General features: G+C 41.3%; 1 protein-coding gene across 1 annotated transcript in view; it reads left to right on the plus strand.

The window, feature by feature from the left end:
• LOC308090563 (ephrin type-B receptor 4a-like) overlaps nt 1-12730 on the plus strand; it is a 99454-nt gene extending 86724 nt beyond the window's left edge. Inside the window, 5 exon segments of the mRNA XM_080435787.1 lie at nt 2650-2865; nt 4656-4805; nt 7072-7265; nt 9377-9535; nt 10313-12730. Of these exon segments, the coding sequence (XP_080291913.1) occupies nt 2650-2865; nt 4656-4805; nt 7072-7265; nt 9377-9535; nt 10313-10427 (834 nt within the window). The 3' untranslated portion in view covers nt 10428-12730.
• Nucleotides 12731-18572: the final 5842 nt, after the last annotated feature.

The following is an 18572-nucleotide window of genomic DNA, read 5'->3' on the forward strand; positions in this document are numbered from 1 at the left end:
AAATAGCCGATCTACAAGCTTAGAATGCGTCGCATTGCGACGCATTGTGATTTTGTAGATCTGCTATTTTCAGAAGATTTTTATACATTTGAAAACTTGAAATGTTTTCAGTACATTTTGTACATTAACTTTAAGTACATGTTGATACCAATACTTGTGTACTTTTACTCAAGTACATTTTGAATTCCGGACTTACTTGTAACAGATTATTTCTACACGGCAGTATTGATACTTTTACTTAAGTCAAAAATGTGAGTACTTTTTCCACCACTGCTGTTTTTGAATTTGAATTCTGAATATTGCGATACGATGGTGGAAAATAGGTCAAGATACTTCCAGTGTTACTCCCCTGGCACCCCAGATCCTGCATGGGTAATGCTATGTGAATAAGTCTGCTGCTACAGCGATGAGTGAGGTCACAGCCGAGGCTATTGTCACTCCTGACTCACTCCTATAATATAGGAGTGAGTACTACTCATATTATGGCTACTGGCTTCCTGTTTTTAGTGTAAAGACCGGGAAAGCATCTGTCATTTTATACTTTGGCTATTCAAAAATAGCAGATATACAAGCTCATAGCGCGGCTATGAGCTTGTGTATCTGCTATTTTTTTAATTGTGAATGTTTGTGCAAATCTTAAGTTTGAATATATTTTTTTTAAAGCGAACATTTGTAACTCAAATCTTTGCTGCTGGGGATTCTACAAATGTCTTCTAAATACTAACAGTTTTTTTTTATTTAATTTATGTTGCTATAATCAGTGGTGTCAAGGACCCCTAAGATGATAATGTATTTGGCCACGGACCCGGAAATTTTCAAGATAAAAAAAAAAGCAGATCTACAAGCTCATACTCGGTGCCGTGCTATGAACTTGTATATCTGCTGTTTTTGAATAGCCAAAGTGTAAAATGATGGTTAAAGTGGTTACACAGATGCGTTCCCGGTTTTAATGGGTTAAAGTGTTGAAACGCACACATTTGTCATAGTTACAACAAGTCTAGAGACCTCTGTTACACCACTCCCCTTTACTTGATTGGCACACAATAATGAATACACAATGAAAGCATTGTCATGGTCCATAGCGTTCGATATAGCATTCTTTATTGGTAATAATGTGTTGCTTTAACTCAGATTTTATTCGCTTCACGCATTGTGAAATATTAGCAAATTCCAATAGAAGACAATGAATGCTAATATACTGTAGAATTAATCATCAGAGATGTTCATTCTTATCACATCCTGCAGAGCAGAGGTCACAGCTACCCTCATTACCTTTGTGCTGTCATCTTTTATATCTTAACTATCCTAGTTTCCCCTAGTCATCCTTTACACTTTAACTATCCTAGTTTCCCCTAGTCATCCTTTACACCTTAACTACCCTAGTTTCCCCTAGTCATCCTCTACACCTTAACTACCTTAGTTTCCCCTAGTCATCCTTTGCATCACTCTCTTTAACTATCCTAGTTACCCTAGTCATCCTTATTACTAACTACATCACTCTCTTTAACTATCCTAGTTTCCCTTTGTCATCCTTATTACTAACTGTATCACTCTCTTTAACTATCCTAGTTTCCCCTAGTCATCCTTATTACTACATCACTCTCTTTGTCATCCTTATTACTAACTATATCGCTCTCTTTAACTATTCAGAGCTTTGTGATGCTCCATACTCTACAATTAAATCTTCCAAAACATTATTCTCCTCATTTTTATCTATTTTCTCGACGACCTCACTCAGATAAATGTTTTCTCTTTGTTTGTGTGCTTGCATGCGTACTGTACGTGGCAGTGATATACAGAGACTGAGTGAATAACATACATCTCTCTCTCTCTCTCTCTCTCTCTCTCTCTCTCTCTCTCTCTCTCTCTCTCTCTCTCTGTGTGTGTGATTTGTTTTCTCATTTAATTCTCCCTAGCTCTGCCCTCTCTATTCTCCACGGTCTATTCTCTCGTTCTCCCCGAAACCTGTTGTATGGGTGTGAAGGCACACACACACTTACCTGGACGCGGAGCAGCTGCTCATTACTATTCATCTCACAGACAGAACTCCAACAACAACCCACATATACAAATACATACAAAGAACACGTTTTTATTATTTTCACACCGAGACCGTCTCTAACCCATTAAGACCGGGAACGCATCTGCGTGTCATTTTTAGATTCCTTTGGTTATTCAAAAATAGCAGATCTGCAAGCTCGTAGCGAGGCACTCGGTATTTTTGAAAAATCTTGAAAATGTGTGCAAATCTTTGAATATATATATATATTTAAGCGAACATTTCTAACTCAAATCTTGTTGCTTCTAGGGGGATTCTACAAATGTCTTCTAAATCAGTTTAAAACGGTTTTCTGAAACACTTATGTTGCTATAATATCACGTGGTTCTCAAACCTTTTCATGTCAAGGACCCCCCAAAACGATATGTATTTGGCTGCGGACCCCCATCTCAAAATATTTTGTTCCAGGGACCCCCAGAAGCAAAGATTTGAGCAATTCTTTTTGTGATTTTTTCACGATTTTTCAAAAAATATCCAAAGTATAAGATAATGGTTATAGTGGTTAACATCTAAAATGACACAGATGCGTCCCCCGCGGTCTTAAAGGGCTAACTGAAGGGTTTTGTTGTTTTTCTCTCTGTGTCTTCCAGCTCAACGACAGTCAGTTCACCCCCATCCAGCTGGTGGGCATGTTGCGTGGCATCGCCTCAGGCATGAAGTACCTGTCAGAGATGAGCTACGTCCACAGGGACCTGGCCGCCCGCAACATCCTCATCAACAGCAACCTGGTGTGCAAAGTGTCCGACTTCGGCCTGTCGCGCTTCCTGCAGGAGAACTCCTCCGACCCCACCTACACCAGCTCTCTGGTAAGACACAAAACCTCTTATCTCCACCTACACCAGCTCTCTGGTAAGACACAAAACCTCTTATCTCCACCTACACCAGCTCTCTGGTAAGACACAAAACCTCTCATATCCACCTACACCAGCTCTCTGGTAAGACACAAAACCTCTTATCTCCACCTACACCAGCTCTCTGGTAAGACACAAAACCTCTTATCTCCACCTACACCAGCTCTCTGGTAAGACACAAAACCTCTTATCTCCACCTACACCAGCTCTCTGGTAAGACACAAAACCTCTTATCTCCACCTACACCAGCTCTCTGGTAAGACACAAAACCTCTTATCTCCACCTACACCAGCTCTCTGGTAAGACACAAAACCTCTTATCTCCACCTACACCAGCTCTCTGGTAAGACACAAAACCTCTTATCTCCACCTACACCAGCTCTCTGGTAAGAACTGAAAACCTCTTATCTCCACCTGCACCAGCTCTCTGGTAAGACACAAAACCTCTTATCTCCACCTACACCAGCTCTCTGGTAAGACACAAAACCTCTTATCTCCACCTACACCAGCTCTCTGGTAAGAAGACAGAGAGGACTGATATAGTTTTGCTGTTGTCGGGCAGAAACCTCTTCTCTCCATAATTCTAGATCAGTGGTTCTCAAACATGACCCCCAAATTGATATGTATGGAGCTGCGGACCCCCAGCTGAAAATGTGTTGTGCCAGGGGCCACCCAGAAGCAAAGATTTGTGTTAAAAATGGTCGCCTTTAAAAAAATTGTTTTAACACATTAACTGCCAAGACCGTAGTCCTACGGGCCGTTAAATCCAACTGTTAAGCGCCGAGACCGTAGCCCTACGGGCTGCGGTCTTTTCGCGCATGCGCGGTCCGGGTGCACTTTCGGAATTTTTTTGATCCACTTCCGTTTCCGGTTTGATGACAGGAAATAGAATTATTTGGGATCCGGTTTTCACGATCACGCCCGCCCTCGTTCTACAGACGAAACTGAAACTCAATTCTCTTCCTGTAGTTTTTTCTCCTCGCATTTCACTGTTTAACGTAATCCGCTCTAACTCAAACATGGATGCCCCGTTTGACACGTGGTTTTCACTGGGAGATACAGGGAGATCGCGCGGATGTAAACAGACTGTGTAGCGCTCAATCTTAAGGATTTTAACAAGATCTATGGCGACATGAAAAAAACAAAAAAACAACAAAAACACCTTGGCACTGGTGAGTACATTATGAGATTAGCCCTTGGCAGTGGATGTGTTAAAGATTTGCACACATTTTCAAGATTTTTTCAAAAATAGCAGATCTACAAGCTCATAGCGCGGGACTCGGTTTCACGCTATGAGCTTGTAGATCTGCATTATTTTAATAGCCGAAGTATAAAATATGGATAAAGGAGTGACGCTTTATTTTTGTAATTTAGCTGGTATTTTAATAAAAGTAGAAGATCCGCGAGCTCCAAAAGTGGCGCAAAGAATCTTGAAAAGTTACTGTTTTTGGACATATGAGGTATCCACCCGACAGAGACGATTTGTGACTTTGGATTTGCGACCCAGAAAAAAGCCGATCTCTAAGCTCTATAGACCAGTTTCATGTCGAAAAAACAAAAAATCATGAAAGTCATCTTTGGCAGTCTGAGCCTTTGGGAAGAGAACCCAGAGAACCGCTGGGTCTAGGTCTGATATTTTAACCAATCCAAAATGTCCTGTATTTTGTAGGGAATATGGCAGCATCTCTATGTGTGGTTTTTAATTGTTTCCCCCGTGTTGTACCTCTCTTTTCCTCGTCCATCCAGGGAGGTAAGATCCCCATCCGCTGGACGGCGCCGGAGGCCATCGCCTTCAGGAAGTTTACGTCTGCGTCGGACGCGTGGAGCTACGGCATCGTGATGTGGGAGGTCATGTCGTTCGGAGAGCGGCCGTACTGGGACATGAGCAACCAGGATGTGAGTTTATATATATTTATATACGTCTTGTCCAGTGGTGGAAGGAGTACTCTGATATTTTTACTTACAGGGTCCCCACGGTCATGAAATTCCTGGAAATATTTTGAAATTGAAAAAAAAAAAATCCAGTACTGGAAAAGTTTGGGAATTGATCAAAGGTCCTGGAATTTATCAAGGGTCCTGGAAAAATATTTGGCTATGCATTGTTTTTGGCTATTGATTTTGTTAATACAAAACATTTTCATAAACATGTATAACATTACACGAAATATGTAACATAAGTATTTTTTCGCCGAACGGGCTGTGTGATGGCATATATTATTTAAATAAAATAAGTCATACGGATGCCATAATGAGTCTTCCAGTGAGCTATGCCCTAATTTTGCACGAAATTTTGAATGAAATTGTACTATTCTATATTCTATGCTTTATTTTTGCTACACTGCCTATCTTTGGGCATTCTACATAGGAGTAAGAGACACATTATTGCGCTGAATGATTGTTATATAGGCCTGGAAATTGGGCTAAATATTCTGGAAAAGTTTTGGAAATTCATTGCTAAAAATGTGTGGGGACCCTGTACTTAAGTAAATGTACCAATACCACAATATCAAAACATACTCTGTTACAAGGCATGTGTTCAAAATGTTACTTGAGTGAAAGTACAAAAGTATTGACATCAAAATATACTTAGAGTATCAAAAGTAAAAGTACAAAAATGTTTGAAAATAGCAGATCTGCAAGCTCACAAGGCGTCGCGTTGTGAGCTTGTAGATCGGCTATTTTCAAATAGCCTATGTATAAAACAGGGCTAAAGTGGTTAATGTATGTTTTATAATGTAGTAATTTATATCTGCAAAGTAACTAGTAAAGTTTTCAAATAATTATAGTGGAGTAAAAGTGGCAATATTTGCCTCCAAGATGTAGTGGAGTAGAAGTAAAAGTACTGAAAATTTGAAGTAAAAATACCTCAGAATTGTACTTAAGTACAGTACTTGAGTACATGTACTTAGTCACTTTACACCACTGGTCTTGTCTGCGTTTGTTTGGCAGCTCTTTTTGTTAAAGGTCAGCCTTCATGCGCTGAGCCGCCTCTTCTCGTACGTTCTTGCAGGCGGAATGCAAATACTCAAATGTCTCAGAAGAACCAAATGGTTACACGACCCGCCTCGTGTACCTTCCTGACAGATGGAAATTGAGAAATACTTGTTTTTTTGTTGTTTTTTTCTGAGCACTTTCTCTCAGGGGAAAGTGAGCTAAATATCATGATTCATGAGTCATCATTCAGCCAGCATGCATTGTCTATGTACAGAAAAAGTAACAAGCTCTATACACTTTAAGTCTGTAATCGCTTGCCTTTGACATTAAATTTGACATTTTCATTTTGTAATTTTTCATTGCCGTTACTGTGTCAAAGTTTTATGAAATCCTACGAAAAGCCCTTTGCTAGCCATCTAGCTTCAGTTTGTTTCGGGGTCTTAAAACTTAACGTTTTTGATTCGTTGATTGAATACTTTATTAGTCAGAAATGTAAACTGCACTGGTACAGTAAGACATTAAGGGACCTATCTTGGGCGCCGTCTTACCCCTTATCCCTAAACGTATTTGCCGTTTTTTACTATTTTTAAAAACATTTGAAAATAGTTCATCTAGCCGATCGACACGTTGTGAGCTTGTAGAACTTGTAGGCTATTTGAACTATTTGAAAATGTTAAAGGGATACTTCACTTTCAAATAAAATAAACATTAAAAAAGAATATTTAAAAAAAGAAGTTATGGCAAAATAAAGGCCCCCTCACACATTAGAGTGTCCTACTAATGTGTGAGGGGGCCTTTATTTTGCCATAACTTCTTTAATTTTTTTTAAATAATTTTTTTTAATGTTTATTTTATTTGAAAGTGAAGTATCCCTTTAAGAAGTTTAGGAGTAAGGTGCCCAAGATAGGGCCCTAAGGCTAAAAGGATAACACAAAAAAGTCCTGGCTACTTTTTTCCATTGTGGTCCTATGTATTCAATTCATCAACATACCATACAAAATAATACATGTCATCAACAAATACAAACACTATTATATGTAGGCTACAATGGAGAAAAGGGTAAAACGGCGGCAGTGAATGACACCTCCTTTCGATGGGAATTTACATTTTCCTCCCCTTGTGATCTCCTGCTAGATGCTAGATCAGGCCAGTTTTGAGGATGGATGTGCATGTGGTTTGTACCTTTTTATTGTGAACTAATCATCTTGTGAACTTTGGGACGGGTCAGGTGATCAACGCCATCGAGCAGGACTACCGGCTGCCCCCTCCTCCAGACTGCCCCACCCACCTGCACCAGCTGATGCTGGACTGTTGGCAGAAGGAGCGCTCGGCACGCCCGCGCTTCGCCGACATCGTCAGCGCCCTGGACAAGCTGATCCGAAACCCCGCCTCCCTGAAGATAGTGGCCCAGGAAGGAGCAGGGTGAGTGTGTGCCTGTCTCTTTAAGAAAACATGAGAGGTATCGTCGCTGAAGAGCAGAATTCTCTTAACTCAATTTTCTACATTTTTGTGTTTTTTCGCAAATTAATGCCCGTACTTGATCACACTACATCGTCACACAACTTGTAGATCTGCAATTGTTGCCATTTTTTTTTTAAATCCTGAAAAGTAACTGTTTTGGACGTTTCCATTCGACAGAGACGATATAAACACCTTTATTTAACCAGTAAAAACATTGGTACTTAGGTCTCGTTTACAAGGATGAACTGGCCAAGAGGTGGATAAGTTACACAAATTCACAAAAACATAACAGGACATTACAATAAAAATCACACCTAAAATCCCAAATGACTGACAGACTACCGATTATTACTCACATTATGTAAAATAAAAAAGAAGCAATTAAAACAGAGGCTACACACGCGTCCATTGTGTTCCATTTTGTACACTCTCAGAGTTACCGCACATCAAACCGGACGTCCTTGGAAAATGAAAAGGTTGAGCAGCACTCCAGTACAACTGCAATGATACAAATGCAAATTAGACATTCGCATTATGCAAATGTGTGTCATTAGTTGTCATTTTATTTTGCAGAGTATATATAGAATAATAGGAATAAGAACAAGCTCATTTATAGGCATGGGGAGAAAAAGCATGATTTATATACTGCGTGGTACGTTGGTGTCGCGTGGTGACAGAAAGACAAAATGTCATGGCGGTGAATGACAGTCTTAACTTTTAGCCGCATGCCTTGTTGAACTTCTGTACTTTCCCGCTGCGTTCCCAGGAGTAGTTTTTTAGTTTTGGAAAAGGCCAACACCCTAACCACTAAATATTGAAGTATCTCCACTAGGAGCTGTGTGGAAAAAGGCTAACCCTTAAACCACTAAATATGACAGTATCTCCACTGCGCTAGAGTGATAATTTATAGAGGAGTCGGGTGGAAAAGGCTAACCCTTTGTGTGGAAAAGGCTAACGCTAAACCGCTAAATATTGAAGTATCTCCACTCCCCTGGAGTGATAATTTATCTGGACAGCTCGGTGGAGCAGACGTAACGGTGAGTGAAAAACGTCCCTCCAAGGCCCTCCGTGTTGTCAATCAATGGGCTCCATTAGCCCTCCTGTTGACCGGCTCTCTTGTCCCCTAACCGCCACCCCCTGTGGTGAGGTGACAGGAACCCTCACCGGGCCGGTTTCCCCTCCACCTGCTGACCGCTCACTTCCACTAGAAGCATGAAGACATTCCCTTGTTTTTAAGAATGTCAATCATTTACACACGCGCGCGTGCGCACGCACGCACGCACGCACACATGCACGCGCACACACACACACAGCGTCTTACCTTCCTCTGCCTGTACAACAGGAAGGTCACTGCGGGGGGGTGGGTGTGGGTGTGGGGGGGGGGGGGTGAATGATAGACTGTGTGTATTTTTTCGGTGACGTTGTGTTTTCTCTTGCCTAGGGGCTGCAATTAATCGATTATTATTGTGTTAATGATGACTATCGATTGCTTTTGTGAGCGTTGTGAGCTTGTAGATCAGCTATTTTCAGTCTGTGACACCCGCGTGCACCCATGATAACATTTTAGTCTAGTTTTTATTTGTTGACGAAATTGTCAATATATTTAGTCTTAGTTTTAGTCATCATAGCTTAGTTTTTATTTAGTTTTTGTCACTGAAAAAAGGTAGTTGACCAACAATTTTCGTCATAGTTTTAGTCGACGAAATCAACACTGGTGCAGTGACAAATATCACTTTAATTAATTTAAATGAATGTTACACCCCTCCTTTACACCCCTACAACACAGCCCTGACTCATCCCCAGCATAAAGACATTCCCCGGGTTTTAACCCTGTCAATCATTCACACTTGGCGTCCAACCTCTCCTTGTACACAGGAATGCCACCGGCCGGGGGGTTGTGTGTGTGAATGACACCCTGTGTGTCAATGTGTGTAGTGTGTATGTTTTTGGTGACATGGCGTTCTCTGTGTCCCCTCCTCCAGGCCGTCCTACCCCCTGCTAGACCAGCGCGCTCCCCTGTCTCTGTCCACATGCTCCTCCCTGACATAGTGTTTTCTCTGTGTCTCCTCCAGGCCGTCCTACCCCCTGCTGGACCAGCGTGCTCCCCTGTCTCTGTCCACGTGCTCCTCCCTGGGGGAGTGGCTGAGGGCCATCAAGATGGAGCGCTATGAGGAGAACTTCCTCCAGGCCGGCTTCACCTCCGTGGAGCAGCTGGCCCAGCTGACCACCGAGTACGTTGGTTCATCCTTACTTAACCACTTCTCACACTGCAACAGTACAAGTGTTAGTTGTTAATTAAACAGTGTTCATTTAACGCTTACAATCTACTGTAAGCTACTTATTTTAATGAATAAAACGTTATTTTAACCAATCTGTATTATAGAATATTTTAATGTAATTTGCTTATGAGATGCGAGACTGCGGTCACCGGTCTAGCCGGTCTATTTAGTTGTAGTCATAGTCTTTTGAATACAATTCCATTTAGTTTGAGTCATATTGTAGTCATCTGAAATGTTTTACTGTTAGTCTAGTTTTAGTTGACTAAATATCATAAGAGTATAGTCGACTAAATCTACAGTTGATTTAGTCAACTAAAATGTATTTTGGCGGTGCTTTGATGGCATCGTAATGGCTGATCTTACACTTGGTTGCATGCTGAAAATAGCAGATCCGCACCCGAGCAGAGCACCTGAGCGCAATACCCGAGCGCAACCAAGCATAAAACGACTTGTCTTTTAGTTCTACTGGATCTCTTCTCCACTAGTCCCTCCCTTACATTTTAGTCTAGTTTTTATTTGTTGACGAAATTGTCAGTATATTTAGTCTAGTTTTAGTCATCGTAGCTTAGTTTTTATTTCGTTTTTATTTCGTTTTCGTAAGTGAAAAAAGGTAGTCGACAGATATTTTTCGTCATAGTTTTAGTCGACGAAATCAACACTGCCTTCCTGCATTTCACTATTGTCTAATAGTTCTATGTACGCCCTCCTCTCTCCCTCTCTCTCTCTCAGGGACCTGTTGCACGTTGGCATCACCCTGGCCGGTCACCAGAGGAAGATCCTGACCAGCGCCCACAGTCTGACCACAGGCAGCAGAGGTGCCAACAGCACCACCATGCCCTTCTAAAAAAAACACACAACCAACCTCCAGGCTGGTACAACACCTGGCGTTGACCCTCTTCCTCCTTCAGAGAACACAACAAACAAACTCGTTCAAACAGGGCAGAGCCACGGACCGCAGGCTGCTGTACCAACAGTACACTCAACGCACAAAATGCAACAGGCACCCATGACCCACTTTTTAAAATATGCATGGATGGACGGACGGTGTGGGGTGTAGGGGGGGGGGGGTTGGCAGAGTTCCTGACCGAGAAGCATCCGGAACATCCAGTTTTCGCTGTTTTTTTTTTTAGGCGACCTTCCCAGCACAAGATGGGGATGTTTAATCCCTGGCTCTTTTTTTATTGTTATTATTATTATTATTACAGACTGCTTCTAGTCTCCTTGTTGGGGAGACTAACGCAGTGACGGTGCTTGCTGTTTCGCTCAGATTGAACTGTTTTCCACGGACCCCAATGAACCTTCTGAACCCCTCCAGAGAGGAGGGGGGGTGGGGGGCTGATCGATACCGCTGCCAACAGCTTCTGTAACGTTAGAAGCCACGATGAAGAATAGGGGAGTTTGGGGGTGATTGACCGGTAATATGAGGACGCTTTCACCTTCGGCAAAAGGAGACACAAATCATCTTATGTTTCTGCCATGACGATGATGAAACAGAGTTTACCGATATACAGTGGGATATCTGTATTCGTCTTGTGCTACTTCTGGAAAAAGGACCTTTGTAGAAAAAACCTGTCTGGCTAGGAATTTGAGAAAAGGGGTTGACAGGGTGTCACCGATATATTTAGGAATAGTTCCAGTTCCAATTGCTTCTTATAATCCAGCCTGACGCCCAGTATTTGCTAACTGCAAAGAAGTACCACAATGATCAACAGTAAAAGCTTTGTCGGCTTCGTAAAGAGATATGAAGCTTGGTGTCCAAGCTGTCGGCCTTCAGCCTCGCAAAGGGCAGAGGTCAAGTTTTTTTGCACAAGAAACTCCGAATCAAGTGAAACGCAGGACGATAGGTAGCAACACTTTATGTGACACATAACAGGACAATGACAAGACGTGTTACTGTCATGACGTCGAGACAAGCCATTTTTTTGGGACGGAGTTGTCGGTGTGAGACGGGCGGCAACGTGGCGGCGCCGTATCCTCCTGGGGGAGGGGCTTACGTCACGTTGCTGGTCACCCCAGACGGTGTGATTGTCCTACTGTAGAATCAATCGAAACGTGACGCCAATCAGAAGATTGAATGTAAAAATGTGCGTTTTCTCCGATAATTGTGTTATCCCGTTCCAAACCCCCCTCTCTCTCTCTATCTCTCTCTCTCTCTCTCTCTCTCTCTTCAACAACACTGATCAAAGGTTCAAGGTTTTACTTTATTCCGTCTCCCTTAAGACAAATCCGTCTCTCCGAGACGGATTTGTCTTAAGGGAGACGGAATAAAGTATCATAAAGATCAGACTCTGTTTTGCTGAGGATTGTGTCATTCATCGCGTTCACCTTAGGTGTCTTCTTGTGATCGAAATCCATTTTGGATTAACATGTTTTGCCATACAGACCTTCCATTCTAAGGACGAATAACAAAATCAAGAACTTTCTACTTGGAATTGATTCCCTCCTTCCTTCCCTTCGGATTCAAACTTTTACCTCTTCTTTAACTCAGGTGTGATGGTGGCCATAAATCACAGACATTTTTAAGCGTGGGAGCTGTCTTGACTCATTCCCGTTCATTCTCCGGCATCTATCCCCCTCCGGATTGGTTTGGTTTGGCTCCAGGCAGGCAGGCAGGCAGACAAGCGCCCCCCCCTTGCTGGGAGGGAGGGAGGGAGAGAGGACCACCTGAGACATATCAGCACTTTTTTGTTTTTTGTAGTTTTCATGAAGCCTGGGGATTGTAGTCCACAGTGACTCGTTTGCCGCCTGCGTTCCCTCTCGGAGGACGAGGAGTGTGTGACAGCTGTTCGTTCCCACTGCCTGTCGTTTCCCCCCCCGCCCCGCCGGCCGGAAAAAATAAACAGCTTGTTCCCAGAACACTGAGCGAGCGAGCGAGCGAGTGGACACACCAGAGACCAGAGAACACTGTTCAGTTCTTTTTATTTTATTTTTTTGTTTTTGTTTTTTGGTCTTCACAAAACATCTGGTCTCGTTGTTATTATGTTAATATTTTGACTGAACTTGTTTATTTTTTTTTATCTGTTTCTTAGTCCTTTTTCGTAGTCTTAATGTTTGAGTGCCATTCAGTCATACTCGTGGACTTAACGTAAAATGCCTGTTTTATAAAAGTATAAAAGCCGTCATGGCTTGTTCAGTTGAATCTCTTAACACATTTACCGCCGGGCCCGTAGTTCTACGGGCCGTTAAATCCAACGGTTAAGCGCCAATCCCGTAGCCTACGGGCTGTGGTGCTTTTTCCTTTTTTTCGAATTTTTTTTTTTTTTTAATTTTCTAGGGGGACCATTTTCAGTGTAACACCACCCGATCGGACCGGAAGTGCGATCACGTTTTTTGTTTCCCGTCTGTCTCCATTCTAAGTCGTACACATAAACCCCTGTAAAAGCTGTACAGGACATGTAGTTTTTCATCCTCGCATTTCCCATGTTAACTTAAACGATCAGAACTCAAACATGGCGGCTCCGTTTGACACGCGGTCTCGACGAGTAGACACCAGGACATGTGCCCGTTGTTTACAAACAGTGGATCGCGCAATCTAAAGGATTTTAACGGGGCCTATGGCGACCTGAAAAAAACAAAAAACAACAATAAAACCTTGGCACTGGTGAGTACATTATGAGATTAGCCCTTGGCGGTGGATGTGTTAAAGAAACAAAAAAGAAAGAAAAAATAAGTACCTTTTTAAAAGAGGTGACTAGCCATTTTTGGGGTCCGTTCATTGTCTTTTATCAGGCCTTTTGTCAAACTGTCAGAGAAATGTGTTTGCATTTGTCCTCGGCCTAATGCTTATTTACGTCTTTGCATTGTTTTAACATCATATCAACCCAAAAAGCAGCGATGACTCGTTAACGTCTATGCCGAAAATAGCAGACCTACAAGCTTGTGAGCTTGTAGATCGGCTATTTTTCTACCAGAGACACCGGCGTACGACTTTTAAGTATAAAGGTGTGCGTGTGGAAGGCGAATTTCTCCTCCCGTTCTGACAAAGTGCCTGTTGAAGATAAACGGCAGACTAAAAATACAAATTCAAAAAGAGCAACGCATTTCTTTTTGACATGCTACCTGCGCACATCTTTTGACAGGATAATAATGTTGTTGTTTTTGTTTTTTTTACTCTGTGGATCCTAAATGTCATTTTCTGAGCTTGGACCGGTTTCAGTATCTCAAAGTGTTTGTTCCATTATAATGTTCTGTAAAAAAAATGACAATGTTACATTATTGCTGACTCATCACTGCCATAAACGTTAGTAGTTATATCTGAAAATGTTAATTGTTGAACAGACGTTAAATTCACCCCCATTCTAATAGAAGCTTCCATTCCGGGTTGCACTTAAAGCGTTCACTGTTGTGTCATGATTAGGGATGCACCGACTTTTTACCCCTTTTTTCTCCCCCAATTTAGTCGTCAATTATGCCAATTAATTCCTCCCCACGCACATTTGTGTGATCACCTGCCAGTGAGGAGCCCCCACCGGGAGGACGTGGAGCCTTCGTCCTACTCCTCCGACCCAGCGCTCCCCGCCCCGAGCCTGTAGGAATACATGCAATAAAAATTATCCCCCCCCCCCCCCAGACTCTGCGGTGGTGGGCAGGCTGTGCCACCCGAGCGCCGATATTTAAAGGTGAATTTCGCCCCAACGTTATTCTTACCTTTATTATGACGTTATGACATCCTAGGACGAGTGGGACAGTACAGAAATTCCATAACTCCATAACGGATCCGCTACAGTTAAAAAAAAACGTAAGCTTTGACGACACTTCCGGCGCCCGACCGGAAGTGTCGTCAAATCACGGCTTATGGTCGAGCGCGTTCAAGAACAACAGGTTGCATAGTGTTCTTTCACTGTAAACATCAGATCTCTCCAGAAAAAAAGAAAAAAAATCTATTAAAATACACGATTTAAAGCAAGGACCTATAGGCACGGGTTTTTAACTGTGGCGGATCCGTTATGGAGTTATGACATTTCTGTACTGTACCACTCATCCTAGGGTATCATAACGTCATAATAAAGGTAAGAATAACGTCGGGCGAAATTCTCCTTTAAGTTGACATTGACCGATTCATATCGCTATCGGCTGTCGGACAAAATTGACATTTTAAACTTCGGCCCACAATTTCCATTGCATCCCTAGTCATAGTGCAACCTCAGGTGAATGACAGCCCCATCTCCTCCTTAAGACACTGTATTAGGCACAATATGGAAGATTTTCACAAAGTAATTATTAATAATAGTTTTGAGAGATTTATGTTTCTTGTTTTTTTTTGTTATTTTTTACACCAAAAAGTTTATGGCAGAGTTTTAAAAAAAAATGTTACAGGAAGCCATTGAGAGAAAGAAAAAAATTGTAAAAAGACCCTGTATCATATGTTAAAAGTGGTATATTAAAAAGTAAACCACCGGTTTTGTCCTCTCAAGAAAAAGAAAAAAAGATAATACAATAAAAATACGCTCTTCATATTGAAGGTATTTTTGGTAAGTAGTTTTTGAACAAATGAATTAGATATAAAAAAAAGTATGTTTTTTTGATGACCATTTGTGTGTGTTAGGCTAATCTGTATGCAGTATTCATAATAAAGATACCGCTGTTTATCATGTCGGACTGATGGCTCATTAGCATGCATTTCAAACCTACTCTGAGTTCTGTGTTTAATCCCTCGTTTCTACTCGCCAGCCTTCTCCACGTCATCATCAGGGTTGCCAGATCTGCTTATTATAATTTCCCAGCAAGATTTTATTTGAAAATAGCCGATCTACAAGCTCACAAACGCGTCACAACGCGTCGCGACGCTTGTAGATCTGCTATTTTCAAATAGCTGATGTACATGTTAAAGTACTCATGTGGCCCATAGTCCCTTCTTTTGGGCTGGTTTTCCTAGACCTGGTTGCTTGTTTCTCTCACAGAATCTGGCAACACTGGTCATCATCGCTGTCTTCGGGCAGAAACCTTGTATCTCCGATATTTCAAATTGTTCGGTTTTCTCGTAAATGAATGCCCTACTTAGTCATACTAGTGTCCAGTGTTGATTTTGACAGCACATTTTAATTGAGTTTTAGTCAAAGTCTTTTGAATCAAATTCCATTTAGTTTTAGTCATATTTTAGTCATCTGAAATGTTTTAGTTTTTGTCTAGTTTTAGTCGACTAAATATCATAAGATTATAGTCGACTAAATATAAGAATTTAGTCGACTAAAATGTATTTTGGCGGTGCCTTGATGGTGTCATAATGGCTGATTTTACACTTGTTTGCATGCTGAAAATAGCAGATCTACAAGCTCTACGAGCTTGTAGATCTGCTATTTTCAGAGTGCAATAACCGAACGTGACCAAACATTAAATGACTTGTCTTTTAGTTCTACTGGATCTCTTCTCCACTAGTCCCTCACTAACATTTTAGTCTAGCAGTGAAAAAAGGTAGTCGACGAACATTTTTCGTGATAGTTTTAGTCGACGAAATCAACATTGCTAGTGTCACACAAAAGTAGCAGAAATAGTAGCCGATTTACAAGCTCAAAACGTGATGTGTTTTGAGCTTGTAGATCTGCTACTTTTGATTCTTTTGAACTTCTTCAATCCTGAAAAGTAACAATTTTGTACACATTTTGAGACGATATTTAATTGAGCGCTATACAAAACTCCACCAATACACATGTCCACACTGACCAAATCCTGAGCGCCGGTTAAACTTTTGAGAGGACCCTGTTTTACATACATAAGAGTTGAATTAACATGGTGGAATGTGTGTTTTGTCATGTACGGCGGTGGTCCGTGGCTAAAAATAGCTGATCTACAAGCTGATAAGGTATCCTCACACCGTGACACGTTATGAATGTATGTACATGTGTGTGTATGCTGTTTTGGGCACGGGACACCATCGTATGAGGAATTATAAATCAGGCTGGGGAGAGAAAGAATGTATGTTTATGAGCGTCTACACAACAACAACAACAACATATATCTTACAAAATGCCCCCGAGTTTAAATCCACACAATCCACCACATACCAGGATCATAGACGGATGTAAATATGATCTATCTGTGTCACTCGCTCACACACTCACACACTCACACACTCACACACACTTGTCTCTTTCTGTTTCCTCTCTCTCTCCCCTCTCAATTTCAATTCAAAGGAGCTTCATTGGCATGAGAAAACATTGTTTACGCTGCCAAAGCAAAAGTGGAACAAAACAATGTATGTACAATTAAATAGAAATGGGAATAAATATAAGCGTAAATTGCAACTTAGAGGGAAGACTATCTTATTTTCTGTCAGAAATAGGTACACATCCATATAGGAAAGGTTAGTTTGGTTTGAAGGTTGACAGCAGTATTTCAATATTTAGCATTCACTTGGTATAAAAGCTTCGCGACAAATAGCAATTTATTCAAATGTATACAAAGGTATTGTTCTGTTCGTATGTATAACATTTCTATATGTACCGAGGTCATTTGGTGTAAGCAGTGCAGGGACACACACAATGATTTGTAGTCCTTGTAAATGGTGCATTTATATAGCGCTTTTATCCAAAGCGCTTTACATAGATTGTGCATTACATTCACCCATTCACACACACATTCACACACCGATGGAGGAGGAAACCATGCAAGACACCAACCTGCTCATTGGGAGCAATTAGGGGTTCAGTGTCTTGCTCAAGGACACTTCGACACTAACTCTGGGGGAGCCCGGGATCGAACTGGGAACCTCACGGTTGCCATCCGGCCACTCTACCCCTGAGCTACTGCCGCTCAGGGGCAGTTATGGTCCTTGTAGACCAGAGGTGTAACGATATAGTAACTGCATCGAAAAATCGATCTTAATTTTCAACAATCTACTATATCGATATGCAAACAGCAAAATATTGTATCGTTTGACTTTGTATCGTATCGAATAGTTTTGCAATGCAAACAATCAATTGTATCAATACTAAGTACTTGTAGCAATTTTAAGAAGAAAAAAGAGAAAGAGGGGTTTATATCCAGTATCCAGGTATTTATTTTTCACACAGACTTTTGGGGTAAATAAATAGTTACTATATCGATTTTAAATCATTGAATCGAATCGTATTGTTCTAAATGAACCTGTCCTGTATCGTTCATGTATCGTATCGACTAAATCATTGAATCGAAACGTATCGTATCGTTCATGTATCGTATCGACAACCAAGTATCGTGATACATATCGAATAGTTGTTAAAACGTATTGTTACACCCCTATTGTAGACCCATTCAATCCGGAAATGTTTTCTGAATACTAACAGTATCTTGCTATATCAGTGGTGCTCCAACTTTTCCATGTCAGACCAAAAATGATATGTATTTGCCCGCGGACCCCCCCCCATCTCAAAATACGTTGTTCCAGGGACCCCGGATCGGAGTTAAAAATGTTCGCTTTAAAACATACAGTATATACAAATATTCAAAGATTTGCACAAATGTTCCAGTTTTTTTTTAAAGGTTTAATGACATTCACTTTTACACCACATTCAAAGTCTTTGTCCTGGTCCTTCAAAAGTGTACAAAAAGTTTTAAGTGAAAATTCCATTCCAGTGATTAATGGCAGGTGTTTTTCTCTCACATTTCTAAAGCCTTTTCAACTGCAATGAAAAAAGAAATCTTTGCCTGCGGGTGTCGCTGGTGAGGGATTTTGCCTGTCAATCATCGCCTTTGCTCCGCCCCCCCCAAAGGAAAGGATAGGGGAGGGGAGGGGCGAGGAGGAGAGTGGGCGGGATTAATCGACAGTGACCTCACTGTCGAAGGGCCAAGCTCAGATTACTTTTCAGCCTAATTATTCAGAAAACACCAGACCACAGAAAATCCACTGAATGTTCTAAGTTCAGGTTTTTTGGGTGTAATTGAGGTCATAAAACCCCAAATAAAACATTGAAAATAAAAAAAGTGAAATTGAATGTCATGATACCTTTAAGATCTACAAGCTCCTATGATCTGCTATTTTTGAATATCCAAAGAAATCTTTGACACACAGATG

This window comes from Gymnoscopelus braueri, assembly GCF_963280865.1.
Source record: "Gymnoscopelus braueri genome assembly, chromosome: 8".
NCBI lineage: Eukaryota > Metazoa > Chordata > Actinopteri > Myctophiformes > Myctophidae > Gymnoscopelus > Gymnoscopelus braueri.